At 37.6% G+C, this 22079-nt stretch overlaps 1 protein-coding gene across 1 annotated transcript; it reads right to left on the bottom strand.

The window, feature by feature from the left end:
• Nucleotides 1-2066: 2066 nt before the first annotated feature.
• LOC135215604 (pantetheinase-like) lies at nucleotides 2067-17736 on the bottom strand. Its single transcript, XM_064250497.1, has 6 exons — nucleotides 17512-17736; nucleotides 15999-16151; nucleotides 12059-12261; nucleotides 11322-11427; nucleotides 4369-4480; nucleotides 2067-3200 (listed from the first exon to the last, which is right to left on the bottom strand). The coding sequence occupies exons 1-6, from the start codon at nucleotides 17701-17703 to the stop codon at nucleotides 2302-2304; spliced, it is 1665 nt and encodes a 554-aa protein (XP_064106567.1). The 5' UTR covers nucleotides 17704-17736; the 3' UTR covers nucleotides 2067-2301.
• Nucleotides 17737-22079: the final 4343 nt, after the last annotated feature.

Below are 22079 nucleotides of genomic sequence, written 5' to 3' on the forward strand. Positions count from 1 at the left end.
TGGTCTTCCCAAAACTCACAAAGACAATCTTCCATTCAGACCCATCGTTTCATGCGCCGGAGCTTTCAATTACAAAATTTCTAAATGGTTAGCTGGCCTCCTTTCTCCTTTTTTAGGCACTTTTTCTCTAAGTCACATCAAACATTCGGAAGACTTTTGTCACAAATTCAGAGAAGCACATATACCACTTCACAACATAAAACTTTTAAGCCTTGACGTAGACTCCCTATTCACAAAAGTACCAGTACAGGACGTTCTTCAGTTTTTAAGGGAAAAATTATCCCCCTATTCAGATCATTTCCCTTTGGCGCTTGACAAAATAATAAAGTTAGTTGAATTATGTGCATCTAATAACGTATTTTCATTCGGGGAATCATTCTACAAGCAAAAATTCGGGTGTAGTATGGGTAGTCCTTTAAGTCCTATTTTAGCCAATCTGTACATGGAATACTTTGAAACTACAGTAATAAATGCAATAAAACCCAAAAACATGCTGTGGATGAGATACGTGGATGACATACTAACATTTTGGGATAATAAGTGGGGTAATTTTAATGAATTCCTCTCAAAATTAAACGCATTAGTGCCCAGCATCAAATTTAAAGTTGAATGGGAAACAGACAACAAAATTCCTTTTCTTGATGTTTTAATAATCAGAGACACGACAGAATACAAATTTACCATATACAGAAAACCAACGTTCTCACTTTCATATATTCACTACTTTAGCTATCATGACATTACTATCAAGATAGGTGTAGCTAGCAACCTATTCTTAAGAGCCTTACGAATTTGTTCCCCAGATTTCCTGGAAAAAGAATTTGAACTAATTCGCAAGCAACTTTCATCTTTAAAGTATCCTGACCATATAATTGAGCAATTCAAAAGCAAACGTAATTTTCTACCGACCCCCTAAAGACAAGACCAGAGACACCCAACAATAAAATAAAAATTCCCTACCTGGAGACGATTAAGAGAGTAACTCACACCCTTGGGAAATCCAACCCTTTTGCATTTACCTACCCAAATACCTTAGCCAAATCCCTGATTAACGTCCAACAAAAGACATCTCCCAAAGACTCTGGGGTATATGAGATCCCATGCCAGGACTGTGACCAATCTTACATCGGATTTACAGGTAAATCACTTCCCCAGAGATTAATACAACACAAACGGTCAGTTAGGTATGGACAACAGAACTCGGCTATTTTCAACCATATAAATGAACATAACCATAGAATAAACTGGAATATGTCACATGTAATTTATAGCAGCAACTGCCGGTACAAGAGTCAAATGATGGAATCGGCCTTAATAAAAGAGAAGCAGGTAATGAACATCTCAAAAGGGGCTTGGATATCAGATATCGTCGACGCAGTGTTCATTCAACCAACGCTTAAGAAGATTAAAGAAGATTATCAGTGACCTAAATTGGCTTACTTGTGGACGAATCTCTTGGTATAAATACCACCTTTTCTGTAAACTTTTCTCATTCATATACCTGAAGAGAGAGACAGCAGTCTCTGAAATATAGTACTTTTCTCTCTACATTTTGGTGTTTTTATGGGCTCCTTTTATTAGATGGAATTCTGTTGTTACAGAACATTTTTACCAGTCATATATATATATATAATAATGCCACGGAGGAAAATGAAAAAACGGGAACTGCCGAGATCTTTTGGTCTTTAACGACCCTTTAGTATAAGCAAGGCAGTCATGCCTATAAGGGTTGTTCAGACCGAAAGATCTTGGCAGTTCTCGTTTTTTCATTTTCCTCCAAGGCATTACCTTTATTTATACGTAGCATCACGTTTTATATATTTCATAAACAATTTATTCATATATATATATATATATCATATATCATATATCATATATATATATATATATATATATATCTATATATATATATATATATATATATATATATATATATATATATATATATATATGGTAATCTTGAGAGGAGTAGGTGCACGTCAAATTATTGTTTCCTACCAAGGAAGAAATATAATAATTAACTCGGCAATAACATTGCAAGTTTATGAAATGAATAAAACCAAGAATTCCAACTCAGAGTATATTTCACAGCACTAGTAGAAGCAGCAAACCTTAAGGAAGTCTCAACAGATATAATGCTGCTTGGCCAGGTACTATCTTATGGGAATAGTTACTTGAAAGTTTGTATTTTGCAGGTAACTCTACGCCATATAAAACCTTTGTTGCCATAGAAGGAAAAATTTTTTTTTTCTCATATTGAAGATTTTGAAGGAATTTTATATATTTTTTTTTTTATTTCTCTTACTGCATCGCTTCTGGATCCATAGAAAACAAGCGACTGTACAAGCCCAGAGTCAAAACATCGTTCACCTCCTCATAAATATTGATGGTGGCCTGGTAAAAGTTCTCTTCTTGTACGAGGGAATAGTTCCACCATGCAGAATTAAAAAGTTGAACACTATCTGTCAGGATGGCTGGATAGATATAAGGACCATTGAAAAATCCCACTAGTGTGTATGGTCTAAAGGTAGAGTCTCCTAAGTAGGCACCTTCGATCTGAGCACAACTTTCGATATTTTCATTGAGACAGAGGACAACTGCGCAGTTTTCATTGTAAAGGAAATAAGTAAAATTGCCGTGTTCTATCAATCCTGTGTATGATATGAGCATGTACAAAAAGTCTTCGGATCCCCCAGGAGGGTAAGTGTAGATCACCGAACAAGTGAACGAATTCTGATGGTTTATTAATGTTTGCTGGATAAGTTCACCTGATTTTGTTTTGTTAAGAATGGAATAGGAGTAATGATCTAAAATCTCGTGTTTGTATTTTTGATGTATATTAACTTCAGCCATTCTTTCATGGCGTTTCTTACTTTTCCCGGTGGCAATTTCTTGCGAATCCTGCTCCATTGAATCTTTGTTTTTCAATAGGTGCACTGAGGAATGGCCGGCAGTATTGTGACTCAGCGCTCTTTCACTTCTTGATGTAAAATTCTTCCGGGGAGAAACCGGTGCGTGCGTTAAAACATCCCCGATGATCAGTTTGGTGCCAGAAGAAGTGTCGTAGGTGTACTCTTCAGGGTCTGATGCGACGCCCCTGAAAATCCCTGCCCCTAAGAAACCTTCCATAGGATTGTAGTGATTTGCAGCTATGAGGTTTGCTTGGTATCCTTCGGAGAACCCCTTCCAAATCTGAGGGGCTGAATAGGGGGATTGATTCTTAGAATTATATATAGTTGATATTTATTTTATTGCTTTGTGTACAGTGATAGTGACTCAGAAACCTCATTGGTCTTAACTTATAAGAATTGTAAAAGTTCTCGTTATTATTAATATTATTATTAAACTTTTGGTACCCATTCTACCCAGAGTAGCCACTACTTATTGAGCGTGCACCAAAATGATAATGTTCCTATATGAAAAAAGAGGAAAATAATGTAAAGAGAAGTAGATTTATATACACACAATGACTGTATAAACATCAGTAAGTAATGCAGCAAAATGTAAATATATGCATATATAGATAGTTTTTGATTAACAAAACAGTTCAGTAGTGGCGAACGTTATCCTAAAGTGAAAGCACAGATGAGATCAAATATATAAATATGAAAAAGATAAAACAAATTTTGTGACTTGTACGTAGTGGAATCAGTAGTTAACCGTACCTTGCGTATCTTACTTCCTTCGAGTTAAGAAAAAGAGTCGATTGCTCTTGTAAATTAACCAATATTTCTTATATTCTTATTAACGGTATGATAAGAATGCTTGTTAGTGGAAAAGCTTCCTGCGCTTTAGGGAGGCAAGGCAATCCCATTTTTAAGAAGCCATTATTATGACTCTCAAGAATGAGAATAATTCTTTGTGGAATAAACTGTAAAGGAAATTGAGTGTCCTAGGTGATGCCACACCATAGAATGGTCATATGGGACAAATAGGAATATAGGGGAAACTGAAGGCAGAAAGAAATTAAATGTTAATGAACATTTGACAACACTCATGAAATATTTTTCATTTTGCATAAATATTTTAAGAGAGAAAGAACATTTTTGTTTTATACATAAAAAAACTCCACTGATTTGTTCTGGAAAAAGGCAGATTCAGATTCTCACTGATCTGATATTTGTAAGAGCGCAGGTTTGTTGCAAGTCTTTCTTTGCAAAATTAACATGATTAATCCAAAAGAAATTGTATAATTTTACTGATATTTTAACAGAAATTAGAAACGCTTGATGTCAGGTGCTGGAGAAGAATTTCCAGGATCAGTAATTATGAAATAAAAAGTCAGTGTAAATTAGATTCGTTCTGTTTCCATTACAAATGACAGTCTTTTGACGTTAGAAAGAGACAGAAAGACAAAGGCAAACTTACCCACAAGAAAGGGAAGTTGATCCATCCAACCTGAGCTCGTGATAACGTCTCTGACCCCGAAGTTTTCCATGTTGGAGACCGCTGGGTCATAAAATAAAAGATCGAAGCTTATCTGCAGGAAAGAGTCAATATCATTTTTAATAGTTTGTAATGAAGGCGTGAGTTAGAGGCAATGTCTAAAAATTTACTAATTTATTCAGACAATAAACAGATAGGTCAATAGCTCTTCCGAGCGGAAATTTAGTGCCTGACAAAAGGTGAACCAAAACAGAGGTCACAATACAATCACTTGTGTTTGTTGACGGTTGGAAATATACATATAAATCGGTATGCAAGACACGACTGAAGCTAAGGTATATATGGCTGGAATGCTGACATTGTAATAATATATGGTAATAATGATGTATTTAACATAACAATGATATAAATGAAAATATATGTGCAGATGTGCTCAAATCTCATGCGACATGATCCTTTGTGTATCGTCCAGATTCTTAGATCCCACTGGACGTTGCCAAGTAGCGCTAAACTTTTTTTTTTCTTTTTGTAATGTCATACATGTCGAAAAGTTTGGGAATTCACACCTATTCCTATTTTCCTTATGGTTCAATAGATATGATCCCTTTTATGCATTGGTATAATTCGTAATCTGTGTTTTTTTCTACGTTGCTCAGTTCAAAATGCGATGTGATGAAGGTTAGTGGTGACTGCAATGAAAGCACACTTAACATGCTCCTTGGACTGGTCGAATAACCACGTCTGCAGCATTATGACACTAGACCTAATAAGCTCAACAGTCATAACAACAATTTCAAAGTAGGAATATGAATTAAAACAAGTTTTCTTTGAATGTTGAAGTTTTCGGCTGTTTACGCTGCCTGTATGTTGTAAAATGTTTTATAGGCCTAACAAAATAATCTAAGCCTTCTGAGGTGTAATCTGTTACGGATGAATTTATTTGTAGAGATTACTTGTTCTTTGAGGAGTACAATAGGAATGTGAATTACAACCAGTGTTCTTTGAATGTTGAAGTGTCAGGCGCTGCCTGTATGTTGCAAAATGATTTATAGGCCTAAAAAATAATCTAAGCCTCCTGAGATGTAATCTGTTACTAATGTTTTTATTTGTAGAGATTACCTGTTCTTTGAGAAATAAAAGAGATGACGATTTTGGTTATATGTAGTAGATGGCTATTAATCCAAATATCTTAAGCATCAATATCAAGGCGTATGGAACACTTGTTTTTCAACTGGTTAAAAATATTATTTTCTTAAAAGTCCTTCTGCTCGCTTTTGGTGCATAATTCTTTCATAAGGTAACTTGAAGTGCAAGAATGTGTAGATAACCTCATTTGCTCTCTGGCCAGAAATTGTTAATAGAGATGTGAATGTTAAGTGTAAAGTAAAGAAATCTAACACCTAGCCAAGGAATAATATCTTGGCTTTGACAAAAGAATAATTGCATTGGCGAATATTTGCTAGTATGCCATAATTTTTTAAATATTTAAGAAATATAAATAATTATGTATGTAAATCCAAATATTCCTCTAACACATATAAAGTAAAGGTTTTCAAGATAATTTCATGGTCGCCACTCATTGTAGACCTACTTATGTTACACCAGGTGGTTATTGTTGCACCGACACTAATGATTCATAACACATGCCCCCCTAACATGTTGATATCAGTGGGCGCATTCTACTTTTGTATATATACATTTAATTTTTTTCAGCGTTGAGGTGTAAAAGCAATCAAATAGGACTATTTCAAATTTTATGCTCGCTTTGGAAGCATTATTAATGTTATGACAATTTTTTTTCCTTTTTTTTATTTAACATTTGAATTGAGGTTTGATGACGACTTCGTTTTGGTCAAATGCTTCAGCGATGAGTGAACAAAAGTTTTGAAAATGTTTCGTAACAGTCTTTCTGAAATTTTGCTACAAATGACATTTTCTTACCGTTTTGAAATATATGACAGATTTCACTCTTATGAAACATATTATGGCCTTATTGTATGCAATAATCGCGTTTTCGCATTGAAATTATATATAAATATGGAGCATGCTAGGTTGCCAGTTAGTGAATTTTGAACGAAATCCTATGGAGTCATGTCACATGAGATTTGAGCATCACTGTACATAAGATGTGAGATGTATGCTGTGCTTTTTGTATACACATGTTTGGCACAGAGATGTTTGTTGTGAAGAGATTAGCTGGCCAGGTGAGGTGAGGGTGTGTGGGTCTGTGTTGGACTTTATAGGACTCCCCTCCTTGGAGAGGCCTACAGTTGTAGGTCACTATCCAGGAGGTATGCTGGCTTAAGATGGTCAGTGGAGACTCATGTAGTCCTACCGTCCACTGTCAAATGGTAGGCTTTATGTAGTCTCTGGATGATATGGTATGGCCCTGAATAGGCTGGTGGAGGCAGGCTCTGTGTGCATCTACCCTTAAGAACACTTATTTTGTGTTCTGCACTTTGCTGGGGATGTACACTTTTCTGATAGGTAGTTTGTCTTGGCTGGCATTATCCATTCTAATGCTTTATGGGTGTTGGAGAGGGATGTTGGGCTCATTTGATATTGAAAAACATCAGCCGGCAATGTTAGTTCTTGGCCGTATAGGGCTTCTGTTGGAGATACGTTGAATGCTGTGTGTGGTGTTGTTCTTGGGGCCAGTAAGGCCAAAGATAACTTTTTTCTCCAGCTCCCGCCTTGACATCTGATGGTGAGTGATGCTTTCAACGACCGGTGTTGCCATTCAATGATGCTATTAGCTTCTGCGTTGTAGGTCTTTATGTGTGTAATCTTTGTCTCCAAACTGCCTAGGAGGGCATTCCATAAGGTGGACGTGAAGTTGGGCCCTTTGTGGCTTGTAATTATTTGTGGGATTCTGTGTCTGCTGTCCCCTCCAGTGAAGGCTCTCACGCACCTCTCCGCCATCTTTTGCTGTATCAGTACTACTTTGGACCATCTGGTATTTCTGTTGTTGCTGGTGAACAGGTATCTCTATCCCTTGGAGACGGGTAGAGGTCCTATGATGTTAACGTGGATGTGGGCGAGTAGGTGGGATGTTGTATTGAACTCTCCTATTCAGTTTCTACATGTGTTGTGATTTTTGACATCTGACACGAGATGCATGCTCTTGTCCAGTTTTTCATTCACCACGCTGCTAAAATTTGGGAAGTTGACTGGCCTGATGGGTGGGACAGGTTGTGGGAGAAGGTGAAGGCTTCTGAGACCTTCTGGCAGGTAGGAATGAGTGCATCTGGTATGTGTTTCCCTGGCAATGGTCGTCTCTCCATTATTGATTGACAGGTCGCTCCATGTAAGGGCAGGAGTGTCCTGCCACACTTTTTCTGAGGCTATCCCGAGCTGGATGGTATTAATGCAGTTTTGCGATACTGTGTCTGCCACTGTGTTTGCTGAACTCTTCAAGTATTTGATGGGGCACCAAGGGTTGATGATCTTTTTGTACGAAAAACTGCAGTTCCTCAATCATGTGGCATAAGTGACAGATGACTTTGTGAACTGCTAGGAGCTCCTTGTCAAAGGTAGAGTACTTCTGCTCTGCTGTCGTTAACTTCTTGCTGAAAAACACCAGTGGACGACAACCATCATCTGTGTCACCATGTAACTCACGTCCATCGCCAGAGTGAGGGACGTATAGGGTAGAAGAAATGTTAATGTGGTTGCAGATGTTATTGTTTGTTTTGCTGAAAGAAATGCATTATCTTGATCTTCTGACCAACTTAATTTTTTCTGTTTTCCTTGTAGGCATTGGTGGATTGGACTCATAATTTTAACAATATTATGGATAAATCTCTAATAATAGTTAATTAGTCTTGAAAATTCTTGTACTGCTTTAATTGTTGCTGGTTTTGGGAAGTCAGTGATTGCTTTTACTTTCTCTGCTAGGGGTTTAATGCCATCTCCATGCTTGATGTCCCAGGAATTCCACTGTAGTCTTTGCACATTTGCATTCATCTTCCCTTACTACGATTCCGTTTTCTTTAAATATTTGTAGTACTCTTTTCACGTCCTGAAGATGCTCTTGAGGTTGGGGCTAAATATGAGGATGTCATCGACGTAGACCATGCTAAAAGGAAGATTGCCTAGTAGTGTGTTCATAAGTCTTTGAAGGTTCCTCCTGCGTTGTGAAGGCTGAAACAGCTATAGTTGAACTTGTAGGTGCCGAAGAGGTTGATAATGACAGTTTTCTTTATATAACTTCCTTTGCTACTGGAACTTGGAAGTATCCTTTCAACAGGTCTGTTTTGGTGTGGATCTTTGCTCCATTCATCTGGTTGGTTATGTCTGCTGTGTAAAATAATGGGTATCTGTCTGACATCATTTTGACAATGAGTCGCCAATAGTCTCCACACTGGTGCCAAATTCCATCAGGTTTTGGTACCTTGTGAAGGGGGACATGCCCATGGGCTGGGGGCTTTTTGACATATTCCTGTATTCTCCAGTTCCTCAAACACTTGTTTGGCGTAGGCAAGCTTCTCTGGGCTAAACGTCTGAAGTATGAATGGATCGGGGACCCCTATGTTTCTGTGTGTTGCTGGATGTTGGGTTTGATCAATTCTTGCTGCAGGTCATTTTTGAAAACCCCTTGGTAGTTTTGTAGAAGTCAGCATATTTCTGGTGTTAGGGTAGCTGCTGTGATGGAGCCTGTTTGTTTTCTCTGTGGTGTGGTGGCGGTTTGTCTGTGCAGCTGTTGATGAGATGATGCAGGAGTTGTTTTGGGGATCAGTGGTTATGATGTTAAATCCACTAGCAGGTTGTGTGCTTTTAGGAAGTCTGCTCCTAAAAGTGCTATCATCATATCTGCCTTATTGAAGGGTCAATTGAAGTCTTTCCCATTGAATGACATGTTCATATCTCGCTTTCTGTACATCTTGAGTGATGCTCCGATGACAGTGGATACATGGAGTTTGGTGGGGTTGTATCATTCATGTAGGCTGGCTGACACAAATTATTTGAATGCCCCAGTGTCTACGAGGGATTCTGTTTGACCTTTCATCCCTGCCAAAAAAGCACAAGTAGCCCTTGCGTTCATTCCTGGAAGAAAGAAAGCGGTGAGCAGGAGCAGTTTCTCTTACTAGGCAACCGGTCTCTTCACTGCTGACATTTAATTGGGTGGGTCACGGGTGCAACACTCTTGCGTGTTATTTTTAAAACAGGCAGCCATTATTACATTTGCGGGCCTTCTCTCCAAAACTGCAATGGGAGTACCACATTCACTCTGGTGGTTCGTCTTTCTTCTGTCTGGTCTTCCCTTTGATGAATTGCTTGGGGAAGTTTCGTTTGTAGATGGGGCAGCCAGTCAACTCTGGGTCACTGTCGGATTCCATGTTGGTTGAGTGCTGGTACTGTCATGCTGCTGCTGCTGCTGTTGGTGGCTGTGAGAGCTTCGCCGTCTTGTGGGCCATATTCACAGTGTCAACCAATTTCAGGACTCCTTCGATTGGCATGGTGGAGGCATTGGGCATGGCTGCCACTGTTTGGCAAGATAGTTTGGGAAGAGGACCTCTCTCACAAGGTATAGGGTTGACTCAGGTTGGTCGTATGTGACAGTTAGTGTTATGAGCCGCTGTAACTGCTTATAGACGTGCGATGGCCACTCATCTCCTATGGCTGTCCTCACGTTGTTGAGCTTTTGGCTCTTAGGGTGGGTGGCATGCTGAAGAATGACTCAGCTGGTCCTTCAACAACTTGTAGGTGACAGGGGATTGAAGTTCTGCAAGTCATCGTGCAACTCGCTTGAAAATGTCGTCTGGCGTGAATTTGAGGATGGAATCTGCTTTGTGTGCTGAGGAGATAATTTTCTTCAGTCAGAAAATTGTCTCCATCCTTAAGAACCAAGCTTCTGGGTTGTGGGGCATGAATGGAGGTAGGCGTATGAAAGCGGCTCCTATAGTGTTGTTAGGGTTGGTTGGGCTGGTCATCTTGGTCACTAGTGTAGCAAAGGCATGAGTTACAGGAAACGTCTACAAATTTACTCATTTATTCAGACAGCAAACATGCAGGTCAGTATCTTTTGTGAGTGGAAATATAGTGCCTGACATGAGGCAAAGTAAAACGGAGATCACAACAAATCACTAGTTTTTGTTGACGGTTGAAAAGATACACATAAAACGATATACAAGACACGACTGAAGCTTAGATACATATGGCTGAAATGCTGACATTGTAATACATGTGGTAATAATGATACATTTAACATAACAATAATATGAATGAAAATATATGTGAAAAAGATGTGTGACGTATGCTGTTTCTTGTATACAAGCGTTAGGATGCAGAGATGTTTGTTGTGAGGAGATTAGCTGTTCAGGGCCAGGTGAGATGAAGGCATGTGGGTCCCTACTTGATGAGAGATATTGTTTGCAAAAATACTCAGGGGAAACCAGAGAGACGGTGGATTATAGGTCCTACCCTCCGCCTTATTGGAAAGTTTCTGTTGTGCCTTTCAAGTGTTAGCATAAAAGGATGATTTAGTCCAGTAGTCAGAGAAACTCGATAATTATTCAGATAAATTATGAATCAGTATTCATTTGCCTTTTCCACTGTTGTGCAGCAATGTCCCCTTTTTTCCAGGCAATGTTACAGACGCTATAGATGTTGATGCGCTCTGGGCTATGAGAAGCTCTAATATTACCATAAGGTACTATGGTTCGAAGCTCTAATTTATTAGTATCTATATTCCTCGGCTGTTCAATTTCATTTATTTGTATTTTGAATTGTTATTTTATTTTAATCTTTTTTGTAATATGCTGAGGATCTCATTTCGTAACTTGAGGCTTTCAGTTTCAGTAACGCCTATTGAGTGAGTTATTGAGTTACCTGATTTTTTTATTTGTTTTATATTCAGTTCAGATTGACAAACTAATTACGAATGAAATTCTAAACTAAAAAGTCTCAAGACAAATACCGGCAACCTTACTAACCATGAGAGTGAAAGTGACTCCAAAGGACGTCTCGAACATCGCTGAAGAATCTGGATCCGTCCCTTCGATGAAATGGCCCTCAATGAACAGGTGTTTCTTCCTATACCTGAGGTTGAAATGGAATTATTATTAGGAATTTTTATTTTTTAAACATGAGCTGGCCGCTTGTGGCTTTATAACAATAGACTTTTACGTAAAAGTATTCAGATGCTGGACGGCTGTCATTAACATAATTAATGAAGCGTAGTGAATTCAGTTCAACAATGTATCCTGGTCTTCACCCCTTTTTTAACATTTATTTTGAGTTTAGGGTCTGAGAGCAAGAAGGCTCACACAGACACGTGCACACACAATGTTTTTGGTTTTGCAATTACTTCCATGTGTGAGTGAAACCTTTATGGAAACTAATCATAATAAAGACTTTGTAAAGCAAATGAATCTTGAATGGAAGGTGTGTTAAAAAACTGGAGAGTTACTTTTTAGATACTGCAGAAAATATGAATTCTTGGTAGAACCCAACATAGAAGTAATTGCAAAACCAAAAATATTGAAACGAAAGAAACTCTTTCAGTGTGAGTATTATTAAAATTATAAGAAAGAGCCAGTATGAGATATCTATAAATAGCTAGTGGAATGTCAATAGCAATTAGATGTCGAAGGCATAATGAGACATTTCTGGAATATGCGTGTCATCTGTACGAAAAAAGAGATCTGACTCACCAGACCTTGTTTCCTACCTTGCAACAACAGCACCTGCATCATCGAACACTACTTGTGTATCATAGAACTCGCATCCATTGGGCATGGCGTTGGCATCTACACTATGTTGAAGGTACGACTCATCCTCTGACAGAACTTGGGAACAATTGAACTGTTCAGCCAGGCAAACGACCAGATAAATGTGGTGCTTTAGGGCTGCACAGCTTAGCTGATGCATGATCTTTGGGGAGAAAGTGATGTCAGAGGAAAGCACACAAGTCATAACATAAGCTGGTACCAAAGTACCACTGTACCTAAGGCTTGACCTGGGCAGGCTAACTGCCTTGCATACCAAAGTTGTCTCCAGCTTCCCAACTTAGCAATTGACAGCATTTAATTTGATTTATCCTTCCTGAGTGAATATGATAGAAATAATCATTACACAATCACGTGTGGAAGAGAAATAAATTTCTGGCTCAGATGAGGATCGAACCCAAGTCTTTCAATTGAAAGACGAGACTGCTGCCAATTAGGCCACACAAGTCATAAAAGAAGTTGGAACCTAAGTACCACTGTACCTTAGGCTTTATCTGAGCAGGCTATCTGCCTTGCTGGCATGCAAGGCAATTAGCCTGCCCAGGTAAAGCCATAGGTACAGTGGCTTTATCTGGGCAGTGTAAGGTAAATATGGTATTTCCATATTTTGAGTTTGTAACAGTCCTGTGTGGCTTGTTGGTTGTTTTATCTTCCCTCCTGTTTTTGTTTCTGTTGAAGCGAGGTGACGTTTGCTGCCCACTCCTTTTTTGAAGCTGTTAAGAGTAGCAAAGCAACAAGTAAACAGCTCGACAGGGACAGGTGTTGGTCGCCTGGTAGTCGCTGCAGATCGAGGTGGAGATCCTTCTGAGTCGAGAATGAGGTCATCAGCTGAATCTTCAGTATGGAGTTGTCGATGAGACCGCTTGTTGAACCTTCAATATGGAGTTGTTGCTTGGAGGATGGTTAAACCATGATCATCTTCGGAAGATTCATGTTATTTACAAGTTGAGCAGTTCTATGGCTCTATTGTTGGGAAAGTATGTGGCCCTGATATTTTGAATATTCATGATTTTGATGAGTGTTGAGCAGTTGTGGCTCTAGTGTTGGACAAGTATGTGGCCCAGGTATTTTGATAGTGACAAGGTTTTGATTATGATTTAGCTTATGCTGATTTTGGGCAATTATATGGCCCTGGTTGATTATGTACGTGTTTTATTTCATTACTTAATGCTGCTGTATTATTCATTTTTATTATTCTTGGCTGCACTCTTAACTCACTGTAAATATGTATATGGATATGTATAGGACTTAGAATTAATAAATAGATATAAGGTATTATACTAGTTTGTTTTGCTTCCTCCTGCTTGTTTTGCTTTTGGACTCCCTGGTCTCTCCAGTTCCAGGTTTTTTTTCTTTTTCTTTTTTCAATTGATAGCCTGATGAACCAAGACAGCTGGTACAGTGGTACCTAGGTTTCAGTTTCTCTTACGACTTGTGTGGCCTGGTTGGCATCGGTCTCTTCTTTCAATTTAAAGACCTGAGTTCGATCCTTATGTGAAGCCCCTATTTACTAGTACCTCATTCATCTATCCAGTTCTCTCTAGATCTTCCCCTGAAGTATCTCCAAATCGTACACTTTTAACCAAGCTATCATCCTTCACATTTTTCTCGTGGCTAAAGCCTCTCAAAAATAAGTCTAAAGCTTACTCTGTTCGTTTTTCATTGACATTCAACATGTACACTTGACTTCCTTGACTTTCATCGACACTCCAAGTTTCTTCCCAGTCATTTGCGCACATGCCATCCTTGCGTTACAAGTTCAGTGACTTGGATTTTCTTTCATCCTAACATGACCCAAAATGTTTACCTCCAAATCTAACCCTTCCATTCTTCCACTACCCATACTAACAATCATTGGTCCACCTTTCTAGTTTTTATATACGTTGAGACCATTACTCTTGCTCAGATTTACTCTGGACTTTTTCGTCTTGCTGACACTTTAAAACTCTCACTAGAATCTGGACATTTTCTTCATTATCCGTAATCAACACTTTATTGTATGCGAACATCATGCGTCATTAAGATTTTTAATTGCCACGGAGACCCCTGTTTTTATAGCTAAGTAGTCAGTATTCCGCTTCACTTCCTTCATGAAACTTTTCATGTTTCCCGGTAATAAATCTTGAAGACCATACGTCCTCAGTACCCTCCACATTGCCCTTTTTTCGTTTTCATCACTAACCTTTCTAGGTCTCATTATTTTCAAACTTCTAACATAACTTTCACAAAAACATATCTGTTTTGTTTTCCCAAGTGAAATCATACCTACCAACTTCGCAGGTACACTACTGTCCTTTCCTTACTATACTTACAGTCGCCTTTATCACCTCAAGCTATATATATATATATAGATAAATGTGTACATATTCTCTGGTGTTTGTAAAATTAGCAGAGAGGGGTTTATGAATAAGTATGATAAATATCTTAAAGGAAAGATATTGCTTTTTTTTCACACTATCATAACTTAGATTTTTCAATTCCAGTGTGCAGTTGTGAACACGGCAAAAAAGAAAAAAAACATAGCCAGAAGGAAAGAAAATAAAGGAAGCTCAGTCATGTAATATTGTTAATGGAATATTTAACGGCTTTGTATTTTTTTATGCAAAAGCCAACTAGGTGGATCATTTTTTCATACGTTCACCTATCGCAAGCACGATGGCTACGAGGATAAGAAGAGTTGGATAGGAGGTGTGAGAAGACAGTCTATAGATAAGCAGAAAATCAGGTAAAATAAAAATACTTACATATATATATATTTGTGTGTATGTGGGTGTATGAGCAGGTGTGTGTATCTGTAAGACTGTAAGTGGTATGTTTGAGAACAAGTGGCGCTGTGTAGATAGGTATATGTATTGTGTTATTCCAGAAATGCTGTGATTAAATCTATTTGCGAAATACTATAAAATACAGTTTGTCTTCTATGACACCAGTTAAGATACAGGAGAAATATATATAAAAAAAACTATAAAACCGAAGTTTTTATAACCTTATTTTGATGATGTAAAACGTGTTCAACAGAATTGGTGACTCTTGGTGGTGTTATGTATTGTTCTCCCGTTCGCCAATTTCCGATGCTATGGTTCTAGGTAAAATAATGCAACATTATTGCTTTAATAAGAAGGTAAAACTTCTTTCCCGATATTAAGATGCAACGTATTTATATGATCTGTGTGATAGGAGTTGTATGAGGCAATTTGGGAGTGATGTTCTTTCGTGTGTGAGTGTCAAGTGCGAGTGCCACAGGGTTAATCAGCCATTGGGAGATAGTAGGTGTCTCTGAACGATTTTATTATTGTATTATAATAATAAACCCCTGATAAGGCCCATAGCCGTTTCATTACACCTGTGTAATTCAACAGATGTGTTTGACCCCTTGTGAAGGGGTCTTCACGTTTAGACATGATGAAAGGTTTATGCGTTTAAATGGAACAACCCTAGTGTGTTTACATGGAACCCATATGCAGTAATGTAATAATTACTAACACTCAATCCTTCAACATATTTTTAAAGCGCCTCAGTGGCATGATCGGTATGGTCTTGGCCTGCCACCACGGTGGCCGCTAGTTCGATTCTCGGGCATTCCACTGAGGGGTAAAAGATATGTATTTCTGGTGATAGAAATTCACTCTCGACGTGGTTCGGAAGTCACGTAAAGCCATTGGTCCCGTTGCTGAATAACCACTGGTTCCAAGCAACGTAAAAACATCATACAAACAAACAACATATTTTTACTGAAGATGGTTATATAACCTTTATTTTCTTTCAATCTCTTTCCAGTCAGACTGTCCATCCTCCTCTCACACCCTCTACCATTCATATCCAGTTCCCCCCCCCCCCCCCCACCACCAACACACACACACAAACAGTCTTCCTATTTCTTACCAAGCTAGATTCTGGAACGTCAGTGTAGTCGCAGGGAACTTCTCTGGCTTCAGGATCCGGAACGACTTGTGTCTGGGGGAAGTACTCTCCCAGCGTCGAGCCCAACGTCAGCCCCGTGAGGCCATGCTCAGGGAAGACGAGAATTTGGGCGCCCTGAAAGAAACGGTGAAGTACAATAGATCTCCTTTCGCTCGTCTTTTCATGGTCTTCGTTGATCCTTTGTTGAGGTCAGCAATTCCCTAATGGAATGACGGCTCGGAAACCTTCTCTCTCTCTTCTCGGTCAGACTTTGAGAATCTCTCTCTCTCTTTTTTTTTTTTTTTTTTTTTTTTTTTTTTTTTTTTTCCTTTGCCTTCTTCTTTGATACAAAGGACAGATTCTGTTACTTCGTTACTATCAAATTTTCTTCTCTAACCCACTTTACTTTTTTCTTTCTTTTCCTTGTTTTCGTTCATTCGGTTTAGGCTTTATTAAGGACATTTGGGTGTGTGTTGCTTCCATTCTGTGGCATTGGTACAAAGCCAAAAGAAATAAGTTTTTTAGTCTTACTTTTAAATATCTTGCGAGACTTTCCCAGGCGTACAGTGACTCTAAAAAAAAAAGAAATGTAACAAATATTCATTAGTATTTTACTAGATATATATATAAAAAAAATTCTATACTCGTTTAGGGAAGATGTTTGAAGTGATATTTTCGCTTTTTTTTGTGGTGGGGGCCCGGTGTTTACTATAATATGACTCTTATTTCTGATCATTAATTTATCATCCTTTCATTATAATTGCCTGTTTAACCACTGTATTAGGTCTCGAACTTCAGTCATATTTAGATATTTCAGTTAACGTGTTGCCATTTGATTTTTTTTCCATTCTAATTTCGATTTGGCTGTGCCAGTATAAGTTGTATTTTGTCATTGGCATTCAAGCCATACGTTGTTTTGGTAAAGTCTCTGGGATACGTAAACCCGTGTGATTTTCAGTTAACGTAACAGCTTTTTTTATTTCTTTTATAGCCCTTGGCCTGGATAGAATTGAAATAGGGAACTGAAAATCATACAAACTATACAAAGAAAAAATATATTGTGGCTTAAATACTCATGATGGGTTTTGATACTGGCCACACCCATGACCGCTCATAAAATAGGGCCCATAACGATGTAGCTAAACAATCTTGTAGGAAAGATGGAAATTTAAACGTCTTTGGGACTTAATTCCGCCTGTAAACAAGGGAGGTTTTCGGGTTTCAAGGAAAATAGACACCAGAAGAAGGTTCAGATGTAAAATGAAAAATCTCGATTAAACTGAGTAATCTGATAATGAATAATCATCCCAGAGAAAATACAGAGTATAGGCTTGACATCGGAAATAAAGAGGGTACAGAAGAAATGGGGGTGGCATAGTTGTTAACTGATCGCCCTACATTAATGTACTATAGACGAGAAAATAAAAGAGCATCATAAGATATCACCACGAAGAACAAACAAGGAAAAGAGTTTGGAGGTTTTAACAAGCCCTACCTGCGCCGAGGCCTCTTCGATGTACTTGATGTACTCATTCGCGTTTTCTTGCAGGGCTGCAAACCCGCCTCCTGTGATGTCATCAAAGGAATGGTATTGCAGAGCGGCCGCTCTGTAACCAATATACTCTCCAGCAACTATTAGAAAGCTGGAAGCACAGGCGATAACTAAAAGTTTGGTAAAGCTCAACATGGTGCCGAGTTGTGCATTGATTAGGGCTTTCTCACACGATATTTATAGTGCCTTATCGGTGACACTGTCTGACAGATTTTTGCGGATAGACGATGAGAACTTAAATAGAAGCTCTGTGAACAGGAGATGTGTCACCATGGTTACAAGTTTTCATGTACGTTTATGTAATGTATGTAAGTGCGATATATATATATATATAGGTATATTATATATATATATATATATATATATATATATCTAGTATGTATGTATGTATCTCTCTCTCTCTCTCTCCTCTCTCTCTCTCTCTCTCTCTCTCTCTCTCTATATATATATATATATATATATATATATATATATATATATATACATATAAAAGTGTGTGTGTCTGTGTATGATATTATGGTTACATGTCCTTTTCCCTCTTTAAGGGAATGTCACCAGAACGAGAGAGCCTTCCATCTCTCAGCAAATCACAAAGGGATGAAGTTGCTTGTCTCACGCTGCAGCTACGTAATGCTGTTATTTTTACATGGACGGGTCTACTTGCGAGCTAAAGCCAGCGTTTAACCACTAAACACGTTGTAACACTCAACAATTACAAAACACACTAGTGCATACGTATATAATTCAAACATATTATGTAAATATACATATTATATACTTTATATACATACACACAGATACACACACACACACACACACACACATATATATATATATATATATATATATATATATATGTGTGTGTGTGTGTGTGTGTGTGTGTGTGTGTGCGTGCGTGTGTATTCACACACAAATCATGCACGTGTCACAAAAATGTTCTTAAATCTTTAAAAACCACGACATTTTACAGACATAATTTGCGGAGCTTCTGTCAGGAGGGATTACATCGAATGATACTTCATTTTATTGTCTCCTTTAAGGGAATTTATCAGGACGAGAGGTGAAGCATTAGTGAAGCACTAGTTACTAAATAAGTGACTGCTGTGAAGCCATTATTCTTTTAAGGGTAGCCGTTACGAATCCTATATGATAAACATGTCGATGCGGTTGGTCCTGATAAATTCCCTTAAAGGAGACAATAAAATGAAGTATCATTCGATGTAATCCATCCTGACAGAAGCCCCGCAAATTATGTCCGTAAAAAGTTGTGGTTTTCAAAGATTTAAGAACATTTTTGTGACTCGTGCATGATTTGTGTGTGAACACACTCATATATATAATGTATCTGTGTGTGTGTATATATATATATATATATATATATATATATATATATATATATATAGAGAGAGAGAGAGAGAGAGAGAGAGAGAGAGAGAGAGAGAGAGAGAGAGAGAGAATACACACACACAATGCATGCACTCTCCCAGCAAATTCATAATGATGTTTCCTAAAGCTGTATCGAAAGCAATTTCGGATGATATTTTCCTCTATCTTTTATCGCTCCACCTACAATCTGTGAACTAAATGACTACTGTATATAAAAAAACAAAATCTTAAAAACTACAAGTTTACTTTTATCGGCTAAGCACAAAATGGGCAAAAATGCATATGATTTTTGCATTTTGCCCCTTTTACAAAAATTACCAATGAATTTTGTACTTAGCAGATAGAAGCACACTTGAAGTAGTTCTCAAGATTTTTTAACATTAATAGTCTTTCAGTTCACAGAGTGTAGGCGGAGTGTTCAAGATAAGGAAAAATAAAACCGACACTGCTTGCGATACAGCTCTAGGAAATGTCAAGATCACCTTGAATTTGCTAGAAGAATGTAAACGTGATGCGAGTCTCATCTAAATTCACACTCAAGCACAAAAGGAATTGGCCAGTTGTTGTCGGGAGGTTCCTAGTCCGATGGGTTCAATAAACTCTGGAAGGGTTTTGTTTATTTTAGGTGATAACTTTCAGATTGACGCAAGGATGTTTTCGGTTTTTAACATTCCCAAGTGAAACATTGAAGATAGCTGCCGATAGTTTTACCAATTTACATGTTATATTTCTTAGTTTCTATGCAAATTAGTTTTATAAGATTTATATCAAGTTGTAGGTTTTCACAAATACGTGCGATAAATATCAGACGATGGAGAAGACGAATAAACTCCAAATGCTGAAAACTCATCCGCTTTTGATTAAGAAGCCGATGATGACATGATTTACTTTATGAAGAAAATTAAGTAGATGCGGTAAGGCCTTGAAATCTCGACTCCATTTTGATAGGCAAGGAAAGGACACATGCGAAATTATTGCACAAAATTATATCGACACCGGAAGAGTTGCGGCTCGAAATATTTTTACGAGAATTGCCACGACTTATATCGTCTGCCAAACGTGAAATTGTTCAAGGGAAAGTTCCGAGTGCTTTTAGGTTACTCATTAAACGACCAAGTTATCAAGCACACGCTAAAGTGTACTGAAAATGTAGACTGATTTTCGGAGCATAACATTTGAAGAAGTATATGTGACTACTGACTGCTGTACAGGAATGATGTATGCCCGAGGAATTCTCGCTAATGGATAGTCATGTCAAGATTTTAGTCTTATGAGATCTTAATAAGTTTCCCTTGGCTATTGATGGACCATTTACATAGGTTCAATCGGATGTCAATTAGAATGCAAAATATATTTTAATTATATTTCAGCAAATATACCCTTATATCAATATATACAAGATATATCAAAGTAAATATTAACGAAACAAGGATCACAGCATTATAAGAAATCGATGATTAGCGACACGCTGCATTGGAGCCGGAGTCAAGCAATTCAAGTCAGATCGTAGGGGAACAATTATCCTTACAGTAATTAGGCAAGCGAAAAGGATTCAGTCGGTCAGTGGAGGGCTGCTTTGGTAGTTTCTCTGTCAGGATTTTACACATTCTCTCTATACCTCGGATGATATAGAGCACCAGCTACCCAAGGATACAAAACGAAGTTAAACTGACACCTTTCGACAGCGCCATCTATTGACAAGTTTGTTCAAGGCTTCTTAAGACAATACTTCGACAAGCCAGTAGAACATCTTCGGTCAAAAACTATGGGACCTCCATTTCTCTGTCAATGTCAAGAAATCCTTTCAAAGAAATTATGAGTGTTACTAGATTTAATACCATCTGATAAATATGTGCTTATTCTTTAGAAGTTCATTGCTCCATCTTCCTGGCTTCAGTACCTTTCGTTTGCTTATAATGAATGACCTTCAGTTGTCTCAATTTATAAGCATTTAGACCATTTTTCACTATTCTGACACTACCATCCACAAACATCAGCCATTGTACATTTCGCTCACACGTCCTGTTCTTATCTGCTGTTCATAAAGAATTTTGATAATATAGTTATGGAGGCATAGTATTATTGTCTCAGGTTAACTTTTCCAACAAATAACTCACTCTTACGTCGGCGTATTTTAACTCAAACTTTGCTGGCAATATAAAGACATGTGGCTGCCCTCTGATAATTATCATATACACGGTACAGTCTTAATCCCATCCAGGTTACATTTCTTTCCGTTCTAGTAATTAGCGTATACAGATTTTTCTTTTGTCTTTCAAAATTCAGTTGTGTGATACTTTCTCAGTCAAAACTTAATATTCACCCTCCGAAGTATACTAAGCGGTATTGTACTGTGTATTTGTTAGATTTTTCTTCATCACATTGACCTTCATACAGTTACCTCCTCCAGTCATATCATGCTCATTTTACTCTACCATTAAGCTGCCTTTGTAACATACTCAAAAGTAATTTCCGTGAACATTCTCAAATTGACGCACGCCACATGAATGCCTTCTACATCAAAATTGTTAACAATAGTCCAAGCTCTCTTTAAATTCTGTTTCTAATAAGTTCATTATCTGCATTTTTATGACTTGTATTATTAGTCACATTTGAACCCCTTTTACAATAAAGAATACGTTCTACTTTCACTCTTGCTTCAGCTTTGTATTGGAAAACGCTACGTCCAGCCACATCTCTTAAGATTAATATAAATATATATATATATATATATATATATATATATATATATATATATATATATATATATATATATATATATCAATCAATCTTGAGAAGAGTAGGTGCATGTCAAATGATAGTGTTTCTCTTACCAAGGAAAATTATCTTGGTCATAACGTGGCAAGTTTAAAATGTGAATAAGACTAAGAGTTTCAATTCAGAGTATATTTCATAACCAGAAGCATCAAGTCATAAGGAAGTCTCAACAGATATAATGCTGGTTGGTCATGTGCTATCTAATGGGAATAGTTTCTTGAAAGTTTGTATTTTGCAGGTAACTGTACATAATATGATTTTCATTTTTTTTATTTTATTTATTTTTTTATTTTCTATTTATTTTTTTCTTGCAATAAAATTAAAATACTGTATTTTTTAAGTGATAA

This window comes from Macrobrachium nipponense, chromosome 5 (assembly GCF_015104395.2).
Source record: "Macrobrachium nipponense isolate FS-2020 chromosome 5, ASM1510439v2, whole genome shotgun sequence".
In the NCBI taxonomy this organism is placed as follows: Eukaryota; Metazoa; Arthropoda; class Malacostraca; order Decapoda; family Palaemonidae; genus Macrobrachium; species Macrobrachium nipponense.